This window comes from Lytechinus variegatus, chromosome 2, assembly GCF_018143015.1.
Source record: "Lytechinus variegatus isolate NC3 chromosome 2, Lvar_3.0, whole genome shotgun sequence".
Taxonomy (NCBI): domain Eukaryota; kingdom Metazoa; phylum Echinodermata; class Echinoidea; order Temnopleuroida; family Toxopneustidae; genus Lytechinus; species Lytechinus variegatus.
Genome location: NC_054741.1, coordinates 59,883,525 through 59,906,074, shown reverse-complemented (window position 1 = coordinate 59,906,074; position 22,550 = coordinate 59,883,525). Strand labels below are relative to the sequence as shown.

Sequence of the window (22,550 nt, the reverse complement as noted above, 5' to 3'; positions counted from 1 at the left end):
GGAATATTACTAATTAGATGTATATACTGACTAAACAAGCACTTTCTGGACACTGTAAATAAACACTGGGTAAAATTATCACCAGTATTTTACCAAATGCGGGAAGCATATTGTCCAGTAAGGTTAAAAAATAAGCAGCAATTACTTTAGAATTGCAAAATTTTCATCACACTGGATAAATGAAAATGCCCAAAAGAAATGCCCAATGTTGGTTGGACACATAATAACCCTCATGGAGCATTTTTTACCCAATATTTTTTTAGAGTGCATAATTCTGACAGCAGTTTGGTTTAAGTATGGGAAGCCAAAAGTATCAAACATTTTATTAAGTTGTATGTTTCTTATGTTTGCTGTGCTCCTTCCTGATTTATCGATGGTGAAGACAATCATCTATTTATACTTCGTAGACGATTATGAATGACTTGAGAGCCAAATTAGCTGAAGTATGATATCTCTACTGTTAGTGGTTTATGTAAAAATTGGCTATCCATACTTAAACCACACCTTTAAACCTGCTATCAGAATACGGTCCAGAACGATTATAGATGAAAGGGGGGGGGGGGGTAATTTCTGATGCCAAGAAAGGCTTCTTGCATTCAAAACAAATGTTATGAACACATTTATTTCTCGTAGCTATCCCTCCATGCATACAAGGCTTCGTGGACTTCATCAAAGGTTGGGTTAAGACGATCCTTCACCCGATCTACGAAAGCTCTGAGCTTCGGTCTCCCCTCTGTGACGTCACGCCCGTTAACGGTATTTTGCATGATCTGATCGTTGAAAGAAAAGTAAATAAACAATAATTATGCATGATAGTGCCTATTTGTTAAGAAAGATAATTTATTATAGAATTGTGTGTCCAACTTTGCAAATAGCTCGTACCAGTGTTGCAGCGGGGTATTCATTTAATGTGAAGTTGTGCACCCGTCATTAAAGGGGAATAACTTACAAGGCTCCCAGTATGGAACTGGTCTACACAGTAAGCAATCATATAAAAAAGGGGGGGGGGGTGGGAGTAAAGAAGTTTGAATTGGATCATTATTTAATTTGCATTTATGCGATTCATATGTGGAAGGCTATTCAATCACTTGATGAGCATACATGATGATGTTTATAAATGAAATATGCAATTGCCCTTTTTCAGATTACGTAATATAAAACATCTTCAGGTGACCCCAAAAGATTGCTATTTGCATGACATACATTACGCGAATCCTGTGTTTAAAAAATACCCCACCAGCTTATAACACAGGAACTCCATTGCCTTGCGTGTTGTGTCAATGGGAGCTCAGGTGGGGTATTTGAAACCCCAATTTCAGATTTTGGGAGAGCTCTCGTTTAAACTGGGGTGGGGTTCATCTGACTGCTGATAATGCCTTGCGTGTATCTCAAGTGGGGTATTGACACCCCAATTTCAGTTTTTTGGGAAAGTTGCATTTCTCGCGTTTAAACTGGGGTGGGGTCGATTTAGTGACTGCTGCTGCTGATAAGAGCCGATAACACCGATGCCTGCCACCACAACAGGCTGATAAACAGCATGGAGTGGGATTGCAGCTGTCCTTGTTACGTAATAGTATAAACAAACTCTTCAGAGCTTCCTGGCTGACATTAATCTTGAAAGAATGAATTTGTATTCTATTTGTTTTAGGACATTAGCATATCTAAAAACGATTCGGAATTTAGATGACGATCGACATGAAATTTTGAACGATGCAAAATGACCCACAATTGCCGAAATAACAATAAGTTTTAAAAAATCACCCTCTCTCTCTTGCTCTCTCTCTCCATGGACCCTTTGTGGTAGGGTCCATGCTCTCTCTCCCCCTCTGCCAGGCCTTATGAAGGTCACTTCTCCTTGGGGGAAGGTGGATTATCTGGGAGAGTGCGTGGTTGTTGACTTAAGGATAACCATTCCTTGTTGATATCGGGGATGGGGGGGGGGCGAGTGAAAGTAGCTTGGAATTTGAAATTGGGGTGTCAGATGAGATCCATTTTTAAACACAAATTTTCGTAATGTGTAGTCCAGAACATTTCCCCGTTGGCTTTTCTATGTATCATATCGTGCTTGAAATATTCAATGACATTTTCATCACATTTTTTCCTCTTTTTAAATTAAATCAACAGCCTAGTCATGGAGGTACATTTTTGTCAAATTTGTTGTTGCCGCTTTTACCTCAGAAACGGCAAGCACATCCGCCACAGAGATGTCATCTCCGGCCAACCAATCATTGTCCTGTAAGAAAACGTTCTCCAGCTTATCAAGTTGTTTGGTCAAATTCTCTGTATCTATTTTCAACCTTTCCTCCGATGCGTGTTCTTTCCCTCCCGAAAACAATGAAATGAGAATCTGTATTAAAGAAAAAGATATATTTTTCTTAATAGACGTGTTGAACCAAACACTGCCATTAGCATATCACTTCTGTTCTCGAATTTGAATTCCCCAAAGACAATACTGTTATTTAATGCGAAGGTATGAATGTGTGTGGATGTTTGGGCGAGTGCGTGTGTGTGTGTGCGTGCGTTGATTAATGTTTTTATTTATAACAACAAGATATTCTGCGAGGTTGGCTGTCTTAAGGCGCTGTCACACCTTGGCGTTTTAGACAGCGTATGCCCGACGTATGAGAAATTTGGCGAATACGCTGGCGTAAGTCGAATACCTTACGGGAAAGTTTTGCATACGTTAAGAGTTCGCTAAAACACGCTGGTATACGTCGTCATACGGCGAGGTCGTCGAAAAATTTTGTGCAAGCACAAAATTTTTCGACGTATGCCAGCGTATGGCTCATACGTCCCGCATACGCGGGCCATAAGTTGTAGGCAAGTTACGCGATCGTTGATACACGTTGACACACGTTACTCGTAAGTTACTCATAAGTCGATGTACGTCGAGATAATGTCCAGCGTACCCTAAAACTTACTTCTAACCTATGAGTAACGTGCTTTGAACGTATGTGTAACTTAACTCCAACGTATATTGACGTATGAAGACGTATGAAGACGCGCTCCGGACGACCACAAAACTTACTGAACTTGTTTATAACTTACAGCTACCGTATAATGGCGAATTGACAATGTTTATAGGAATTGGTATATAAAGGTGGGGTTCACAGGAGTTTTCTTCGGCATGGCGGTGGTGTTGATACGGTGATATGTATCGTGCTATGCGTAAATTAGGCTATCGTAGGGCATAAATTGTGTACGCCAGCAATACGCTAAGCATTCGTTGGAATACGTTACTTATAAGTTAACGAAGCGTTCGATATAAGTTACTAATACGTTATGTATACGTCCAACTCATTATGAATACGCTAAGTATACACCCAGAGTTGAAAAAAAATCAAAGTTCAGCGTATGCCGACGTTTTAGAGAAATTTTGATACGTCGGGCTTACGCTGTCTAAGACGCCAAGGTGTGACAGCCCTTTACTTGAGCTTCGCTATTAAAGGGAAAATCATTAATAATTTGATTTTTAAATTTCTTTTGCATTCTTATTTATATTCATGCATTCATATATCTTTAAAATATTTTTATTTATATTTTGAAAAAATCTTTAACTTCTTTTCTTCTTCTCACTTTACGTTCTTTTTTTGAGGTGGGGGGGGGGGGGGATAATCTTCAAAGTATCAAGGAATTCTATAGAGCCATCATGCGGGCTTTGTAATTACTTGACTCTTAATTAGTTCACCGAGGAAGAGGCCTGCACCTTGTTGCCAGGCCTGATGAACAGACAGCTACGATGAATACCCATTACCCTACCTAAACAAACGCGCTTCACGCACAAGGAGTCCCTATGTCCGATGTGCTTTAATTTTTACCCCCCCCCCCCAGAAAGATTGAAAAATGTTGATTTCTATCGATCATGTCGATAGAGAAGAGTCATACAAGCATTATGCTGAAAATCTTATCAAAATCGGATGTAAAATAAATCATGACATTTTAAAGTTTCGCTTATTTTTCACAAAACAGTTAGATGCGCAGCCCAGTGACAGGCAAATGAGAGAGTCGATGATGTCCATCACTCACTATTTCTTTTTTTCATTGTTTAAATTATGCAATACTTCAATTTTTACCAATTTGACATTGAGCACCGATATAATCGGTGTGTTGGCTCAGTTGGTAGAGCGTCCGTCTCACAACCGGGAGGTCGGGGGTTCAAACCCCGGCCGCGTCAGACCAAAAGACGTTAAAAGATGGGAGTTGCTGCTACCCTGTTTGGCGTTCAACAATTAAAGGGATAGAGCCTCGTCGATCTGGCGCTGCACGGTGGCTGCCGGGCCCACGATCAATTGGGCAAAGCAAATTTTCGGAGTATTTCATTTCATGTCTATTTCGAACAATAAATTATGGATTTTTTTTTTAACTGAACTAAAAAATATTAAACAAAGTTAATTCCGCATGTTCAGGGAGAAACGAAACTCGATTTTTCATGACGAAATACAAAAGCTAGAAAGAGTTAGTGGGTGACGTCATCATTCCCCTAATTTGCCTACCGACCAGGGTTCCGTAACACAAAGCATAACGATTTATCACATGCATGATTTTTACATTGTAGATTTGTAGTCAATGCAATCAATCGTAAAAATATGTTCAACGACCATTGCTAAGCTTTGTGTTACGGGCTCCAGGATAACTGTTTTGTGAAATTTAGCTTCTCACCTCGCTGATGAAGATTCCACAACATCCTCCTCTTGTTCCTGTATGGTGAAATGCCATGTATTCATCAACTCTGGCTCTTTTCTCTAGATCCTTCGGGTACCAGTGGTCAGGAACTAGGTCGGCATACTTGGTCGCTAGGTACTTGATAATCGCCACTCTGCAAAAACGATTTTCCAGTAATTCTTTGTGGTTAGTGCGTAAATGTACATTTCTTTGTGTCTCCTTTTAATATAAGAGAGCAACTGAACTGAGCATTCTGTAATGATTTAATTAAAAACAGCATTGCACGGATTATCTTTATCATAAACAATTTTGGCATAACCATCTGTTTACATTATTGCCATAATTACAAGTATCATTGATATTTTATTTTGTTTGCCAATAGTAATTATTGGACTTCATTAGTGTGTCGTTTCACCATTTAAACGTTGTCATCATTTAAACAAAATATTATATATATTTTTTAATCATCCTTTATCAAAGAAACAAGAAATGTGAGTAGCACAAATACGATAATAGATCTTACGTTTCTCCCATGCTGAAATCGCCATCTTGGATAGCCGGAACAGTACAGAGAGGGGTTATCTTTACAAACTCGGGTTTCTTATGTTCTCCTAAAAACCGGAATCACAAACAAAATAATGAATAGATGAATGAATTCATAAATAATTTTTGTTGAACGTACTAATAAAAATTAGTTTTTTTTATGAATTGAAACATGGGTTTCGTAGCGAGTGCGGGTGCAAGAATCAGAAAAAAAATTGTAAAAATCAAATCTCTCTCTTTTTCTGTCTTACATGTTATTTTTCTTTACACCATTCATTTAACTACACTGCAAAAACTCCGGTGTTGATTTAACACCAGCCCGGATTCTATATCTGTTACCAGAGAAGTATTGAAATAACACCAGTTTGGAATCAAACCGATGCTGTTTTAATATTAATTGGTTTTGTATGAACATATATCTGGTGTTAGACCAAAACCAAACTGGTGTTGTTTAACACTTATCTGGTGTGGACATATAAAGATTCCGGGCTGGTGTTAAATCAACACCGGAGTTTTTTGCAGTGTATTCTTTGATATGATCTTCTTGTCATTTTGTTATTTGATCTACATTGTATACTATTTCCATTCATGCTAAATATTATGCTGTTTTTCGTTTTACGAAGTAAGAATATTCGTCTGTAAGATTGTACTTGATTTATATTACTTTATATTACTTTGTATTATGTTGTGAATGGAACTGGAATAAAGAATTTAATTGAATTTAATTAAGAATGCTTTTAATGTGAGAAAGTTCCCGAAAAACTCGACTTTTAGCCTCCTCCATCACGAACCTGTTGCATACTTATCTTGTATTCAATGTTTGCATTAAGTGTATCATAAAGAACAGCAGAAGATGACGTATTATAATGGTTGGAAATGGAAATAAACGAAATGAAATAAGATTAAATTATTAATCAATGATTTAACAAAAAGACCGAATATCTGAGAAAGAATGAATAAACAAGGCCTTTGTCAAACATGACAAAAGGCACTCGGGGAAAAAAATGAAACACGTTAAGCCCCCAAACGAATGAATGTTCGATATAGGTGCAAGTGACATTTTATAGCAAATATGACTTGCAAATTTTGTTTGTTTACTGACTTTATGTACATGTGGATAATAATGACTGTTCAAAGCACGATTATTGACTCAAGAAGAGAAAGCAAACATGTAGGTCTATTTAGTCTGCTGAAGAGGCATTTGAACAAACTGGGATAACCCTCTTAAAATGTTGGGCAACATACTGTCCACACAACAATCGGTTAAAAAAAATATCCAACTCTGGGCAGTTTTCAACCAAAACTGTGTAGTTTTTACCCAAAGCACACATTTTTAGTTTAAAACTACCAAGAATTTGATAAAGTTTTAACCAATTGTTGTGTGGACAGTATGTTGCCCAACATTTGAAAGAGTGTATATTTCTTCATCCCCTTCCCCCATCAGAAAAAAAATCTACGTAACGCCTTAGATGCCGCAAAACAAAATTATAACATACCTTGTAACATACATATGTGATCAAAAAGTTGAGCAAAAAAGATAAACCCCTTGGACCCCCCCATAAAGAAAAATTTCACATTTGAATAGTCCTTTTTATACATATATATGTATGTAAGTAATCAATGGAATGGAAAGGGAAATTTATGTTGCACATTCATGTCTGGCTTGATTAGGGCGAAGTCGAGTAGATATCGTTACAAGAACAGTACTAATGGAAACATTGGGATCACCAGTATTCTAACATGAATGATTCCGATTTATCTTTTCAGTATGCAGCGAGCTCAGTTGTTAAAAATTGACATTTGTTTTTGTTTGGTCGTTTAATGTACTTATCCCTATGAAACATATGTGTACAAAAATTTCCCTATTTGATCCACTTTTCAAAAGGTTACAAAACAGCTGTAAAATATGGGAATCGCAATAAACCCCATTCGGCACTCTTATTTTATGTATATTAAGATTGTATAATTAAATATGATTTGTGGTTGTTTTCCTCGGTTGCCACGCAGTCTAACTAAGTTTATAGTGACAACCCCAGCAACCTTCTTAAAACATTTTGTAATAGAAAACACGACTTTGTATGGTTAAGTATTTTGTAATGAAACATGTATTTTTTTTAAAATTTGTATCAAATTGAAAGGGTACAGAAACAATAAATGAAATAAAAATAAATATAAATCAACTCGGGGTAAATCACAGGGTAAATCGGACCCTAAACGCGTAATTCTGGCGAAAAGGTACCCTTTCTAATATATTATAATTCCTTCATACCCTTGTTTATCAAAACCTAACCACGTAGGTTACCGCAATATGTATACCCTTTGCCCAGCATTCGAGTTTTTCTGATACCCTGATTCTTGAAATTGATATCATTTTTGCGCGGTTGCTTAAAAAATTTGGTATCCACATATCAATAGTAGTGCCCCCCTCCCGGGATGGATGGCCCTTTTTTAATATGGCTTGAAAAAAAAGATTTACAACTAGGACAGATCACAACGACGATGTCCTATACCGTTCTCTAGGAATGACCAAAACACTTCTGCCATCTGCTTACTAATCATGCAAATGACACAGTCACACATTTGATGCCAAATTCTGGCCAGAACAACCAATGTTATTTTTAATGAAATTATTTCGGTTTGGTTGATGTGACTATATAGCATTATTACTGTAGTCACACCATGTAAAGCGACTTCAAACTCACAGATATACTGTAATTAGAAACAAGGCTAGCTTTGATCGATTTCGAGTCGACTTCGTAAGTACAACTGCGAAATTACATGTATACATCAGGTTTACTCTTTCGTATTTGGGCGATTTCATGCTAGAAAAATCAGCTATTTTCGCTAAATTTTCAACCTATTGTCCAAACAAACGAAGAACTTCAATTTGTTTTGTGGTAATAGTAGAGTACTACTGGGTAGACATGAAAAAATGACAACCAAATTCTGGCCAGAACAACCAATGTTATTTTTAATGAAATTATTTCAGTTTGGTTGATGTGACTATATAGCATTATTACTGTAGTCACACCATGTAAAGCGACTTCAAACTCACAGATATACTGTAATTAGAAACAAGGCTAGCTTTGATCGATTTCGAGTCGACTTCGTAAGTACAACTGCGAAATTACATGTATACATCAGGTTTACTCTTTCGTATTTGGGCGATTTCATGCTAGAAAAATCAGCTATTTTCGCTAAATTTTCAACCTATTGTCCAAACAAACGAAGAACTTCAATTTGTTTTGTGGTAATAATAGAGTACTACTGGGTAGACATGAAAAAATGACAACCAACAAAAATATGCTGTCCATGCATGGGTAAATTATGGGTGAAAATGTTGCGTGTCGTACGGGACAATTCTGAGTCCCGTACGACACACGACATTTTCGCCCCTAATTCAGCCACAATCAAATATTTTTTCTCGGTAATCAGTTTTTCACATGACTACCCGCCATAACTTTATTATTGACCAAAATTAATTTTTCATTGCTCAAGCAATCAGCTGAGAGACTAGAAAATGTTGACAAAATGTCCCATACGACACGTATAAAATAGCCCGTTGCGATTCTTACAATCATAATAGAATGATTATCGATGTATCTGAGAAAGTGGTAGGCCTACATCTGACCAGAGATGTTTAGGATTAGCACAATCTTTAATCTTTAATCATTTTATGAAGTATCTTTGAAATCGAAATGTCGACAAAATGGTTAGTAGAGTACCTTGGAAATACGTAAGAAACTTCAGTTACAATGCTTACCAGCCTTCAAATTTACTTTCTCGATTTCGAACGGGATTTTGGTGTTTTTGAGGAAGATGACAAGAGCGCGGCAAGGCTGCGAAAGGAGATCGACGTAAACCTTGACGACCATGGTTAATCTTGATCGTCGGAAAAGTGCTATAACTGAGTGTCTTCGGATCAATTGCTCGCAATCAAGGCTTCGAATGTGGACGGAAAAGAACAAAAAATCCAAAATATGACACTGGACTCTCTTGTCTTTTTCACAGTGATGAAGTTATTTATTAGTTATTTATTAAGAGAAATCTGTTCGTGAACGATATTGACCTTTACAAAGTAAACAAATTACAGGAAAATATTGACAATAATATCCTAAATGGCGTATCAAAGGTCTTGGCAAGAGGGTATTTAGGCCCCTATAGGACGCTATACATTCAGGGGTTACAAAAGGCAAAAATGAGGGGGGGGGGGGCAAGGGAAAGCTGGCGAAGAAACAACATTTATTCCCAAGAAAAACTAAAGATTAAGCGTTTAGCAATAAATGTCCCTTTGTTTTTCAGCGTGTACTCTATGCGTTATAAAAAAAACAACGGATTAGTATATACAGATCGTTTGCGCTCAGTTTGAGTTCGATCTAGGTAGGTGCGGCTTAGAGGAGAATGTATCCCAAATTTTGCTGACCTTTATTTTTTAATTTCATTCTTTACGAATTATTTGCAGAGATCGAAGGTTGATAATAAATTAATATTTGGAGGTCTATCAATGAGAGTGCATTGTGTATTCAAATGGTTGACTTTGAACCCTGGATCGTGATGCCTTTGAATGCTCTCTGAGCACGATACTATATGGGGTCAAATGCATAAAAAGTAGCAATTTAATTGCTTTTGCTCGGATCTTGCTGTATTCCGCGTATGCATAAAAGTGAGCAAGCAAATGTGTTTGCGACTAAGTTTAAGTAATTGCTTACTGACTGCTAGCATTTTCTTGCTAAAAAACGTGTGCATAAAGCTAACATATTTCACTTGTGCGTTTAAGCACTTGCTTTTTTTTTTTCAAGCTCCGTCAGAGCAGCTTGAGCGTTTGCTTGGTCAGTCCTTTTGCGTCTTATAATCATGTTTATGCACTTGAGAGAGAACCCTAAGGTCTACAGTAGCCTGCGTGTACATGTTTTATTCCTAGAAAGTGCAAACCAAATGCAAAATATATGAATTTATCATAAAACATGTTATTTTGACACCACGTACAATAAGATATGAAAGAAGCTGTATTTTAATTTGCACTGCCACACCTTTGCGTTCGAGTCCTGCCTTTTCTGTGAGTCGTGTTCGCACCAGTGCAGCTTGTCGTGACGTCGCTATTGTCCATGCCAATAGCAATTGCTATCTTAAGTAAAATGGTTAAAGCTCTAGCAAAGGGTTACGCATATGAAATAAAGCAATTATTGTTGAAGCATGATCTTTTGCTTGGTTAGCTATTATTTGGGCTTGAAGCCACTGCTTCCCAGCAATTACTACTTTTTATGCATCTTATCGTTTATTTTGACCTGCACCTTAGGCTATCATTGAGCAATTCAATCAGCATAGATTCTAGTCAATAGGCCTATACATATTCTGTTAAATACATGTTGTTTTTTTTCTTTCAAACCGAAAAGGACTAACGCACGGTCTTTTTCTAAACTTATATTGGCATGCAGTGTATCAATATGATTAGCTCCAGCAATTAACGGGATCAATTTTGAGGAACACAACACCTTTAAGTAGTTATCCCATTCGAAAAAAAACTGATTTCTCATCAAATTAGTGAGAAAAATATTCTGTATAATTAGTCTCATATAAATTATGCAAAGGCGCGATAGCTCAGACGGTAGAGCGGGGGTTTCGGATTCCGGTGACCCGGGTTCGATTCCCAAGTGGTGCGCTAGTGCTCTTTGGTAAGGCATTTATCCTCATTACCAGATCCCTCGGAGAGGACCTTAAGTCGTTGGTCCCTGGTTGCTTGCTCACAGGCATTCGTGCTTTCTTAGCAGTCAGGTAAAAAACCTCGGTATAACATTACAAGTGAAGGCAAGCCCGTTTAAAAAAAGAATCATAATTTGGCTTTACGTGAAGTTATCACTTTTGATACTTTAATACTTATGTACTCAATTAAGAATTGGCTTTTCCCACTGAAATGCTATTGTCTGTCTCCTCTCAAATTATGCTTCTCGACCAAAAATAAGTTCCATGTATCAAGAGTTAGACTTTGTTCATCTCTAAATTCATTAACTTTTATCATTGTAAGAGTGGAACTAGCTTCCTACTTCTTTCAAAAATTGCGCAACAACTTTACCTCATTTTGTAAAAAAAAACACCTTTGACGTACAGCCTGGACTTAATTTAATTGAAAATCTATAAAAACTTGTTTGCGGACGGAAGGGTCTGTATTCATGTGTGATTGTTGGTGTGGGAGCGTGAGTGTATGTGTAATTGCAGGTGTTTTTTCCCCTTTAATTTTCATTTTAATGTTGCACATCTTTATTTGTTGCTTGTTTTCTCAGTATTGAGGAAAAAAAGCGATTTCGCATTTTCAGATAATGATGAGAGAGATCTATAAGCTACATTTGTTAAACGATTTTCAATTAGAGTATTTCGCTGCAGTATTTGTCCTTCCATGCATACATCTCTGCGTGAATTTCATCAAAGATGGGATTCAGACGATCCTTGACGCGGTCCACGAATGCCTTGAGTTTAGGTCGACCCATTGTCACGTCTCGTCCATTCAGGGTATTCTCCATCATCTGTTCCCGTGAGAAAAAAATAAATGCCTATATCATTGGGTGAAAATGGGATATCTGTAATGTGCTGACTGTTCAACTTGTAAGACTACCCTTATCAATTTGAAGTATTCACAGAACTTCCCAAACTGCTATTGGAAATAATTCAGTCATCATGAACATTTTTAAAAGGATCTTTTTTTTGACAACGCAAAATTATCTCTTTTGTTTGGAGAAAATAACACGACCTTCATTTTAAATGTGTCACGTCTTTGTATTTGTATTGTATTATGTTTAGTTCATCTAGCACCATAATTAGACAAATGTCATGTATGCGAGCAGTTGTGGAAAGTCGTGGAGGTGATGGGATTGGGGCAAAATTCAGCTTCTTCGGATTGCATGTTATCAATGACCCGTGCAATTGCATGGAGGTGGGAATCGTTTCTTTCTAACTTCATGCTCCTGATGTGTCAAATCATAGTATTTATCAATCAGCGTTGTGGGCCATACATACATGGACGTTGCATACCACAAATCAGTAAGATTCCAGATATTAATCATTCAATGTATTCTAATAACAGAATGATTTTTTTTTGTTTAAAGTAGCATTACCTCAGAAACAGCCAGCACATCAGCGACTGAGATGTCATCCCCGGCCAACCAATCATTGTCCTGTAAGAAAGCATTCTCTAGCTTATCAAGCTGCTTGGTAAGATTTTCTTCGTCTCTCTTCAATGTTTCCTCCGACGCACGCTCCTTTCCTTCTGAAATCAACGGGATGAGAACCTGGAAGATGAACGCCCAAACAGGGTATTACTTAATATTTGCGGAGTGACTATGGACTCACTTATTGCATGGCACCATAGAGCTTCTTTGCATGGCCCTCAGATGCGGAGTTGCTATAAAGGGGCGTTACTACACACATGCTAAAATGCAGAAATCCATCTTCATTTTAGAATGAAAACTTTTTTCATGTCACATTTGTTCTGACCAAAATGATGATGATGGGTTTTTGTAAATCGCCGATATCCGCCTCAGTTTGGCGCTCACGGCGGTTGCTAAAAATGGAAATATCTCACAAATTTCAAAGTCTTCAAACAGTGCTTAGGATCATCATTCAGTTCAAGTACTGTCCTAGTAATGCTACGATTGAGTTATAAAATCACCATTTTGAAGAAAAAAAACTTTTATTTCTTATCAATTTTTCTCTGTCCAAAGTCAACTTCATTTTGGAGCGGAACCCTCTTTTTTTGCTAGCCAATTTTTTTAAAATCTAAACCAGCATCCCCTTTTTCAAAAATTCTTTCCAGACCCCTGCCTACTTGGAGCGTTCAAAAGGAAACACATACAGACACCTAATGGTATCCATCAAGAAGTTGAGCTTGCACTGCTAGATCATGTAGACCTAGACACCGGGCCTAGACAGCTGGCAGCCGTCTGTTTCGAGGAGTTGTTTAACATTTTATTTCTCCTCGTACACAGACGGCTCGCTATCGTGCAGCCACCATTAGGGGACTTGCAATGCAAAAAAAAACCCCGTCGGGGCTTTTCAATTTTTGTCTTTAATTAATAAAAATTTTGAAAATTAACCCGACCAAAATGCAAATTTATATTCCCTCTTGGCATTAATTGCCAAAAAACGGAGAAAAATCAAGTTAAAAGGAACAAAAACAGTGACTTACCTCGGCTGTCGCGCAAATTCACTTCCCCGTTTAATCCGATCTTAAGTACATAAACATATGGCAATTGAGTCCCCTGTACAGATCGCGCTAGAACTTCGGTCTCAGTGTATTTGATGAGTGAAGCCAACGAAGTTCAGCTGAACAACCAACAAAACAGAGACCGAAGCTTTTGGTCTAATGTAGACCTAGCAAGTATACTACTGATGTACTAAAAATCTTGAGATGCAGAACATTAGTACAGCTAAACAGGTGCAGAGTACAATTCATCTAAAATCAATTAACCGTGATTTGAGGATGAGACTCAAAAAACTAATCACCCATCGTGACCTGTGTCAGCCATAACCGGGCGGGGTAGGGGGGTTCAAAGTGAAACAAAAAAACATGAAATAGATTATTATATGAATCGGTATCGTTGCAGTGCCAGTACAAAGTTAATTTATAGTATTGTGCACTAAAGCCAGAAAGAAATTTGTCTAAAAATTCGCACACAAAATCAGGAAAATAAAATTAAACTTCAACCTCCCCAAGAACAGTTGAATCATTGTCAATGTACAGCACTTGCGTACAGAATGGGGGTGAGAAGGGTCCATCCCTAAAAAAAAAACGGTTCATGCTGGAGAAAAAAGAGAGAAAATGACAGAAAATGAGAGGAAAGTGTGACATATTACATTTTTTTCTTTTTGTATTGAAAAAGTCAAAATCCTAGAACTCTTACTCCATCCGCCATACCTGGCCCTCTCAAAATATCATGCTCATATAACGCTTCTGGCGAACATCTAGAATAAAGGAAAGTTCATACGGTGCAAATTACCTCACTGATGAAGATTCCACAACACCCTCCTCTTGTTCCTGTATGGTGAAATGCCATGTATTCATCAACTCTGGCTCTTTTCTCTAGATCCTTCGGGTACCAGTGGTCAGGGACTAGGTCTGCATACTTTGTTGCCAAGTACCTGATGATCGCCACTCTGCATCATGGTAATAATAACATGTAGGTTCATTTTCATAGACATACTCTACTGAGTCTAATACTTGGTATTGTCGCTCTCGATAAAGATTTGTAACAAATAAATAATGAATTAATTAATGAATCAATCAATCAAACACACCGACACCGGCTGTATCGTTGAGCCACCACATAGGCGCTTATAAAAGAGTTTCTCAGTGAGTGGGAATGTTAAGGACTCAACGTAAAGGAGCCAAAGTAGTCCGAGCAATGTCTTGATGTGAAGAAAAAGTGTGAGAGGGACTTCGAGCACAGGGTAGGGTGCGTGTGGGTTTTGGTAGAGGTGCGTGTGTGTTGGTGTCTGGGCAATTACCTACAATGGCAACCGAGGATCTATACGAAATTCATATCTTACCAAGGACACAATCGAGGGCGCTCTCAAATTGCAGATCATTGCAACGCAGTTGCGATTTTTTTTTTACGGGCTAAAGCCCTCTATTTCCAAGATAGAGGGCCTCGTTTGAACTTTTGAAGGTTTTGGTGAAAAACAATAAAATTTTCTGTAAAAGAATGCTGATAAACGATTACAGAGGTGAAACAAGTAAGAATTTTATTTATCCACATCTATGTAGGTCTATACGATCTACTGTAGATAGTCAATCAGGGTTCCCAGTATTTCAAGAAAACAAAAATCCCTGATTTTTTTCTGATGAAGTTTAAAAATTCCCTGATTTTTATTTAGAATCATTCCCAGTTTCTCATGTTTTCTAAGTTGTTGCAGTGAATTACTTGTATTATATTTTAGACCTATTATTGTTTAATTATGTTTCAGTATAGGCCTACTTGTACCGACTTCTACTGTAGTATAAGAGGCTACACTAAAAAAACCACACCATAAAATGTCATTCAATGAATGTTGTTTTAATATACAACAAAATATATCAGTGTTTGACTGACTACCGTTCTTTCGACTTTTCGGCCGATCAAGATTCATGATTTTGCCCTCATCCTCATTTAAGGAATTTAAGGCATTATGCCCTCATTTAAGGCATTTTCCTGCCGAACCATTTTAAGGAGGGGGAGAAGAATTAGAACAAAATACAGAATGAGAAGATATATAAGATTAATGACTACTGTGGTAATAACTGATAAAGGTTTGCAAGCGTAGTAATGTTATTACGTCAGAATGAGATATGGCTTCTACCAAGATGGTCGCTGTGATGTTGTCGCAGCTAACCCAATAAACCTGTATAGTGTGATCAAACTGGATCAAACTGGTCTGTTATTTGCCTCCAAACTTGCTATTGAAATACCTAAAATATTCATAACAAAATTACATGATCTGATGGCTTTGTAACTTTTGGAATCCCCCAAACTACATAGCTATTGCTTATTTTACCATCAAGTTCAAGTATTGTCCGTATGGTGCATAACGATGATTTAAACAGAGGCATAAACATGTTTACTTGATACGTATCCACACAATATTATAGTTTCGTTCCTTTCTTCATAATATTATTCTGATGAAACCCTGCCATTCGGCCATTATAAGCTACGAGGTCCCCAACTTATTGTTCTGTAAATGTGCATGCAATGATGTAATGATGAGTATGATATAGTTTTCATCATCATCTATTATCGATATAAAGGCCTAATTAAAAGAATTCTATTTGATTAAAATGATTCATTTGATGAGCAACTATCTCGTCATCGATAGTCCTTCACGGTGAGGGTTTTTTTTTCGCCCCACCCCAGCTCTACCCCTCTGAATCCTGGCGACATGTATTAACTGATGTATGATATTTATCCACTACGTACCATATTTCTAGATCAAATAAATAATGATGAATTATGATATATTATTAGAATAAATGGACATTAGACCAAATGAAAATTAGACCAAGTGACGATTAGCCCAAATGTGCATTAGATCATTAGCAATTGGACCAAGTGGTCATTAGACCATTTGGCTATTAGACCAAGTGGTCATTAGACGAAATGTATATTAGACCAAGAGGGAATTCGACGAATTGGACAATAGACCAAGTGAGAATTAGCCCAACTGGTTATTAGCCCAGATGGAAATGAGACGAATAGGATGTTACACCAAGTTGGAATTACACGAATTGGATATTAGCCGAACTGGTTGTAGACGAAATGAGTTTAGACTATGTGAAGTTGGACGAAGTGATAAGTAGACCAAGTGGTACTCCATCCGATAACTCACCTATGAAAATGTATGGGTTTTTTTTCTTTAACATGTCAGTTTGCCCATAGGGTCTCGTGGTACCTCTTCGTGTGACACAGCACTAAAAATCATACGAAACACATCTATTTGATGGACCCATATACAATTGCAATTTGTAAAACGGAGTTCGAAATCTCGCATAAAAAATAGTGTATCTAGATTTTTACCATGATTGGTATTTATCAAGTCATGCATCGCATTTACAATATTAAACATGTACAGTCTCAGAACAGTAGAATTATTTACACAATTGAAAAAGTACACAAATGCTCAAATTTAACAGTATGAACATTGAATGTGATTTCACATTGTGTCCACACTGTGGCAAACACCGTGTTCTGTCTAGTGGGAATGGTTGGTATAGAACCAACAACGTACAAGACAAATACATGTATATAGGCCTAATTGATGACAATGACAATGATTTTATTTCTTTGACGGCCCCTCCTGGGGGCATATAAGGAATATAACAAGTGATAACAATGGCAATAATAGGCATAACAAACAGGGTGACCAGACGTCCCGTATTTTGCTCCTTTGTCCCGGCGTCCCGACAAACCTTTTCCGGGACGCCTATTTGTCCCGTATTTCAGAACATTGAACAAAATGTAGTTAATACATTTAAAAGTGACGAATTTTCATTGAATAACCAACAGATGACGAAGCAGAGACACAAATTAAATCAATAACTAATATTTTACAAGTTCTACAGTGATTTTCTTGCTAACCCAATACATTGCAAACGAACTGGCCTCATGCCTTTGTGTGGCAGGCTACTATCTAGGCATGTAGGATCGGAGCAAATTCTCAATGATGCAAATAATCTCACATGATAAACAGTTGTTCTACCAAAATATTCACAAAATCGGCGGGAAATTCCTATAATTACATCATGGATTCTCAAATTAATGATTTGGAGATGTAATCGGAGGAACAATTTTGACTTTTCATAGATTTCAATTCAATTTCAATTTTCAATTTATTGTTTAACCATCAAATACAAAAACAATACAAACAAATTAACAACAATGAATGGAAATTACAATGATGGTAAGGTGACCCCGGAGAAGCAAGGCTTATAAAAGGGGCCACCAGATAACATATATATCAATAAATATATTGTTTCAGCTTTCGTTTGGAGTCTTGGTGTGTAGGATGCCGTAATGTTTCATCTAATTTTTAAGTTTGACAATGTTTCACTTTGAAATTTTATATATTTCTAAAACATTTTACTTTTCGAAATTTTTAGAAATACATTAAAAAAACACCAAATAACCTTATAATTTTTAGTAGATGATTGGATATTTTTTGTTTGCTTGAAGTTTTCCCTTTTCTTTCTTTTCTACCCTATCCTTCCTGCTTGCCCTTTTTCATTCCATCTATCTTTATTTCCTATCTTTCTTTCCTGAACATTTTTTCTCGCTTTCTGTTCATTTTTCTTTCTTTACTTCTTTCTCTTACTTTCCTTCTTTATCAAATTTCATTTTTATTTCCTTCATTCTTTCTAACCTTAAAATTACCTTGGCTTCCTTTTCTCTTCCTCTCCTGTTTCTTTTCGTTCTTTCTTTCCTTCCATTATTTTCTCTTTTTTTCGTTCTCTCCTTCCTTCATTCTTCCCTCCCTCTCTTTCTTTATTTTCCCTTATTAATTCTTTCTTTCTTTCCCTTCCTTCCTCCCTCCCTTCCTGTATTCTTCTTTCTTTCAAAGAATGAAGGAAACATATTTTGTTTCTCCATTCTTTCTTTCCTCCCCCTTTTTCTTACTTTTTTCCCCTCTAATTCTATCCTTTATTTTTGTCTTTCACACGTTTACTCATTTTCCCTTCCTTTCTTTCTTTCTTTCTTTCCTTCTTTCTTTCTATATTCATTTCAAAGAATGACGGAAACCTTTTTAAACTCTTTTATTCTTTCTTTCATCCTTTTTTTATTCTAACTTTCTGTTATTTTTTGTCCCTTCATTTTCTTTCCTTCTCGATTCATTTCTTTTCTTTCTCTCCTTTATTCTTTCGTTCACCCTCCTTCCAATTCTTTATATTTTTTCACAAGTCTAACAATGTGTGTGGGCTTTTCTGTTGATCTCTGTTTGTCAATTGTCCCGTATTTCATTTGGTGAAATCTGGTCACCCTGATAACAAAGATACAAATAATAATAGACTTGAGATGAAAATGATCGAAAAGGCTGCAGCTAATCCAATCCACACGATGCTGACTTATGACTCAATAGGCCCGTATTCTGAAGTCGGGTTTAATTTAAACTCTGGTTTCAAGTTGTGGAAAGCCATGTCATTACATAAATCTCCAACAGTACAGGTTCAATGTATCAGCTCGTTATTTTGACTCCCAAAACATTATTAACTGCCTGAGAAGAATAAGCATGACATTTGTCTCCACCATAATGAATAATACGAGAATCATTAAAAAAATGAATGTAAACAAAAGTTCGAAACGTTGGCTTACCATAATTTTAGCACAGAGTTAGACCAAAGTCTAAGTTAAACCCGACTTAAGAATACGGGCCAGTGTCAACAAAGTCTATGACATAAGTATTCCCAAATATGTATTCTGAAATATTATAATGTGATTGTTCCTTCAAGCTAAACACAAGGGACACTAACTTACGTTTCGCCCATGCTGAAGTCACCATCTTGAATGGCTGGTACAGTGCAGAGAGGAGTTATTTTTACAAACTCAGGTTTCTGATGGTCTCCTGAACAAAATAATTCACAATGTTAATAAATGTAAGAGAAAAAATTAACAAATGGAAAGATGAACAAATACGTGGATGAACACATTATTTATCAACGATTAGCTGTTTTGTGAATGTTAAACAATATTGAAAAATTGATAGTGTATTTTGTTTGTTTGGTTTGTTTTGTGTTTTTAGCAAAGAAAAAATATCCAATTAAGCTTTTTGTTATAATTCTAAATATCATTCATTTATCACAAATATACTAATTTTGGTTACATTTTTCAATTTATTTTCACATCTTCCAAAATACCTGGGGGTGCTGCCTTTGGAGAATAACACACGCAGCCCCGAGCACCCCAAGTTTTCCAAGCCATAGATTAATAGGGGATATATCCCCTTATATTTTAGTTGGGGGTGGCTTGTGTCACCCCCCCCCCCCCCCGATAACGAACATAATATTTCAATATGATGAACTAAACGACAAGTATAATTACAACAGTAATAGTAATAATAATGATAATAATAACAATGATGATGATAACAATAATAATAATAATAATAATTAAAATTATTGTAATAGTAGTAGCAATAATAATAATAATAATGGTGATCATCATCATGGTAGTGATTGTCATCCTATTACGCATGATGAGCATTGACATTTTTTTCTTACTTTTTTATTACTTCTATTGCTATTGAATAAAACCATTCATTTCGAAAAAAATGTTACTGTTTATTATACATCGCATTATCTTTTAAAATTTCCCTCACCCTGCAACGAAGCACATATGGTGTGTCCAGTTTATTTTACCGCCCTTATAATTTTCTTTTTATTTTTGTTAATTTTCTTTACTGAATTATGTGATGCAAAATATGTGGAGAGCATGCAAAAGAAAGGGGAATTAAAATTTGAAATAAGTGTATGAAAGGGAAGTAACAATGAATCCGATAAGAGTCCCTAAAATATGGCTCATTTTCAGGATTTTTTTAAAAAACATTTCTATCTAGATTAAAAAAAATAAGCTTCTTACTTAAAAATTTGGTCTTAAGGACTACCCCCTTCCCATTGGAATACAGACGTGGGGTTTGCCTTTATGGGACCCCCCCCCCAAAAAAAGAGAAGTTTTACGACCATGAAAGGAGGAAACAATTTGCTCTTAAAGACACCCCCCCCCCCTCCCACTAGAATACCGACGTGGTGTTTGCTGTCATGGGACTCCCCATCCCCACCTCCCCCCTAAATTTTTTGCGTCCAAGAAAGAAGGAGAATATTCATTCAATCAGCGATCAGTTTCGAGATCGCCCATCTTTAACTAAAGCATTATGTATGATAATGTTCATTTACGAGAGATCATGGTCTGTTTTCATATTGGTTTCCATTAATTCGAATTCAGTAGCGCTTACCTTCCATCAGGTTTACTTCTTCGATTTCGAAAGGGATTTTGGTGTTTTTGAGAAAGATGAGAATAGCGCGGCTAGGCTGCGAACTGTAATCCACGTACACCTTGACAACCATGGTGAATCTTGATCCCGGGTATTGATCGCAGGATGCTGGATTCGGAGATCGACTTCGTCGTTGAGCATGCAGTCTGAACGATCAGAATTTGAAAGATTCGATCCTCACCTTACGATCCCTTGAGCTTTCGAGTGTTATGATACTCGCGATTGTTTTAGGTGTGGCTGCAGTTATATGTGAGCACCCAACAACGTCGTGATATCACATATCATGTTTGAAAACATGGTGTACCGACTGAGTTCAGAAGTCACATTCTATCGGTGACATTGACTTGTTTATTCCGATATTTCATGTTCCCAAAGACAAGACCCTCTTTTAAAGCGGGGGGGGGGGGGGGTGGCTTCAGCCCCCCACTTTTTTCCAAAACCGTGTACAAAAAAGTAAAAATGACCATAGGATTGTGATTTTTCGCATGGTCAGCCCCCCCCCCACTTTGAAAACCGTTCCGCGGCCCCTGTTAAAGGCCCATTCCATCCACCTTCCAAAGCGATTATTAAAAGGAATAGAGAACATTCTTCCAGCTTTAGTGAGCATTTGATGAAATGGGGAGTTTAAGGTAAAGATGTCACTGAAAATTTCGCCTCAATCAGGGCTGCGAAATGGTATTTTGATAGGGGGCAAGCGGGCAAGGCAAACTTATTTCATCTCAGTTGTATAATAGGTGCGGAATAAGTGAATATAGTGTAACACTGCTAATTTAATGCTATTCTTTTCTCTTTTCTTTTCTTCACGTTTGTTTTATTTTTCTTCTATTGGCCTTTTTTCACCACTTAAAAAACATAATGGGGGCGAAGTCGAATTCGACAATAAGACGATGGACCTATTAAAAGCACCGACATAAAGCATGTTTCTTGTACGTGCAGATTTTATATTTTTCGCATTAGCTACATGGCCGCGAAACGGTTTTGAAACTTGGGGAGGGGGCTGAGCCAAAAGCCCGGGGGGGGGCCACTTCCATTCACGAGTGGATACCATGCGCGACCATGGGATCTCGAAAAGCACCCTAAACACGTAATTTCCATATTCTGAAAATGCACCCCTTAACAAGTATTGGAAACAAAACGATTTACTCTTGGCAAATATTCCCTGAAATGAACCCCTAAACAAGTACAGGAATGTTTTATTGTTCGGATCCTTCGGTCGTCGGCTTTACCTTATTTGGTTTAGTACGACCCCACCTTCTACACCTCGCGCAAATCGGACTCTAAACACGTAGTGTTGGGGCAAAAAGGACATCCTTTATAAAACATTTTAATTTTGTTTTATCATCCCCGCAAATTCGACCCTAAACACGTAATTTTCCTAGCGAAATAGATACCCTTTTTTCATTATTTTTGTGTTTTTGACACCCTTATCACGTTACGTACGTAACGTGCCCTATCGTGAAAAGGACATCCTTTTTACGTGTTTTTTTGGTCGCGCATGGTATCCACTCGTCAATGTAAGTGGCCCCCCGGGGCCAAAAGTGAAGGGATAGCCTTGCAAAACTCACAACCAGATGGTATTTTTTACGTTTTTGTGTATATTTTAATCATGATCTAAAATTATCAAATTACACATCACGTGCGAGCAACCCCGGCCCCTTATATTGAAAGGATAATTTAACTTTTCAACTGATTTTCACATCGATGCTATACATGGATGCTCTCTATATATCCGCAATGAAAAATAATCATCTGGAGAGGAATTCGATCTAAACTTCTTCATGTGGCAAACGATTCAAACTTCATTTCTTATTTAGGTGGATATTGACGCTGTGCAGCCCTTTACA

General features: G+C 37.1%; 2 protein-coding genes across 2 annotated transcripts; both read right to left on the bottom strand.

The window, feature by feature from the left end:
- Nucleotides 1-328: 328 nt before the first annotated feature.
- LOC121408514 (glutathione S-transferase theta-1-like) lies at nt 329-10,194 on the bottom strand. The gene is made up of 5 exons (XM_041599998.1): nt 8,969-10,194; nt 5,186-5,273; nt 4,660-4,816; nt 2,174-2,347; nt 329-770 (listed from the first exon to the last, which is right to left on the bottom strand). Exons 1-5 carry the CDS (start codon nt 9,078-9,080, stop codon nt 621-623), a joined length of 681 nt encoding a protein of 226 aa, XP_041455932.1. The 5' UTR covers nt 9,081-10,194; the 3' UTR covers nt 329-620.
- Nucleotides 10,195-11,545: 1,351 nt separating this feature from the next.
- Nucleotides 11,546-20,791, bottom strand: LOC121409547 (glutathione S-transferase theta-1-like). The gene is made up of 5 exons (XM_041601461.1): nt 20,668-20,791; nt 19,194-19,281; nt 14,193-14,349; nt 12,312-12,485; nt 11,546-11,723 (listed from the first exon to the last, which is right to left on the bottom strand). Exons 1-5 carry the CDS (start codon nt 20,777-20,779, stop codon nt 11,565-11,567), a joined length of 690 nt encoding a protein of 229 aa, XP_041457395.1. The 5' UTR covers nt 20,780-20,791; the 3' UTR covers nt 11,546-11,564.
- Nucleotides 20,792-22,550: the final 1,759 nt, after the last annotated feature.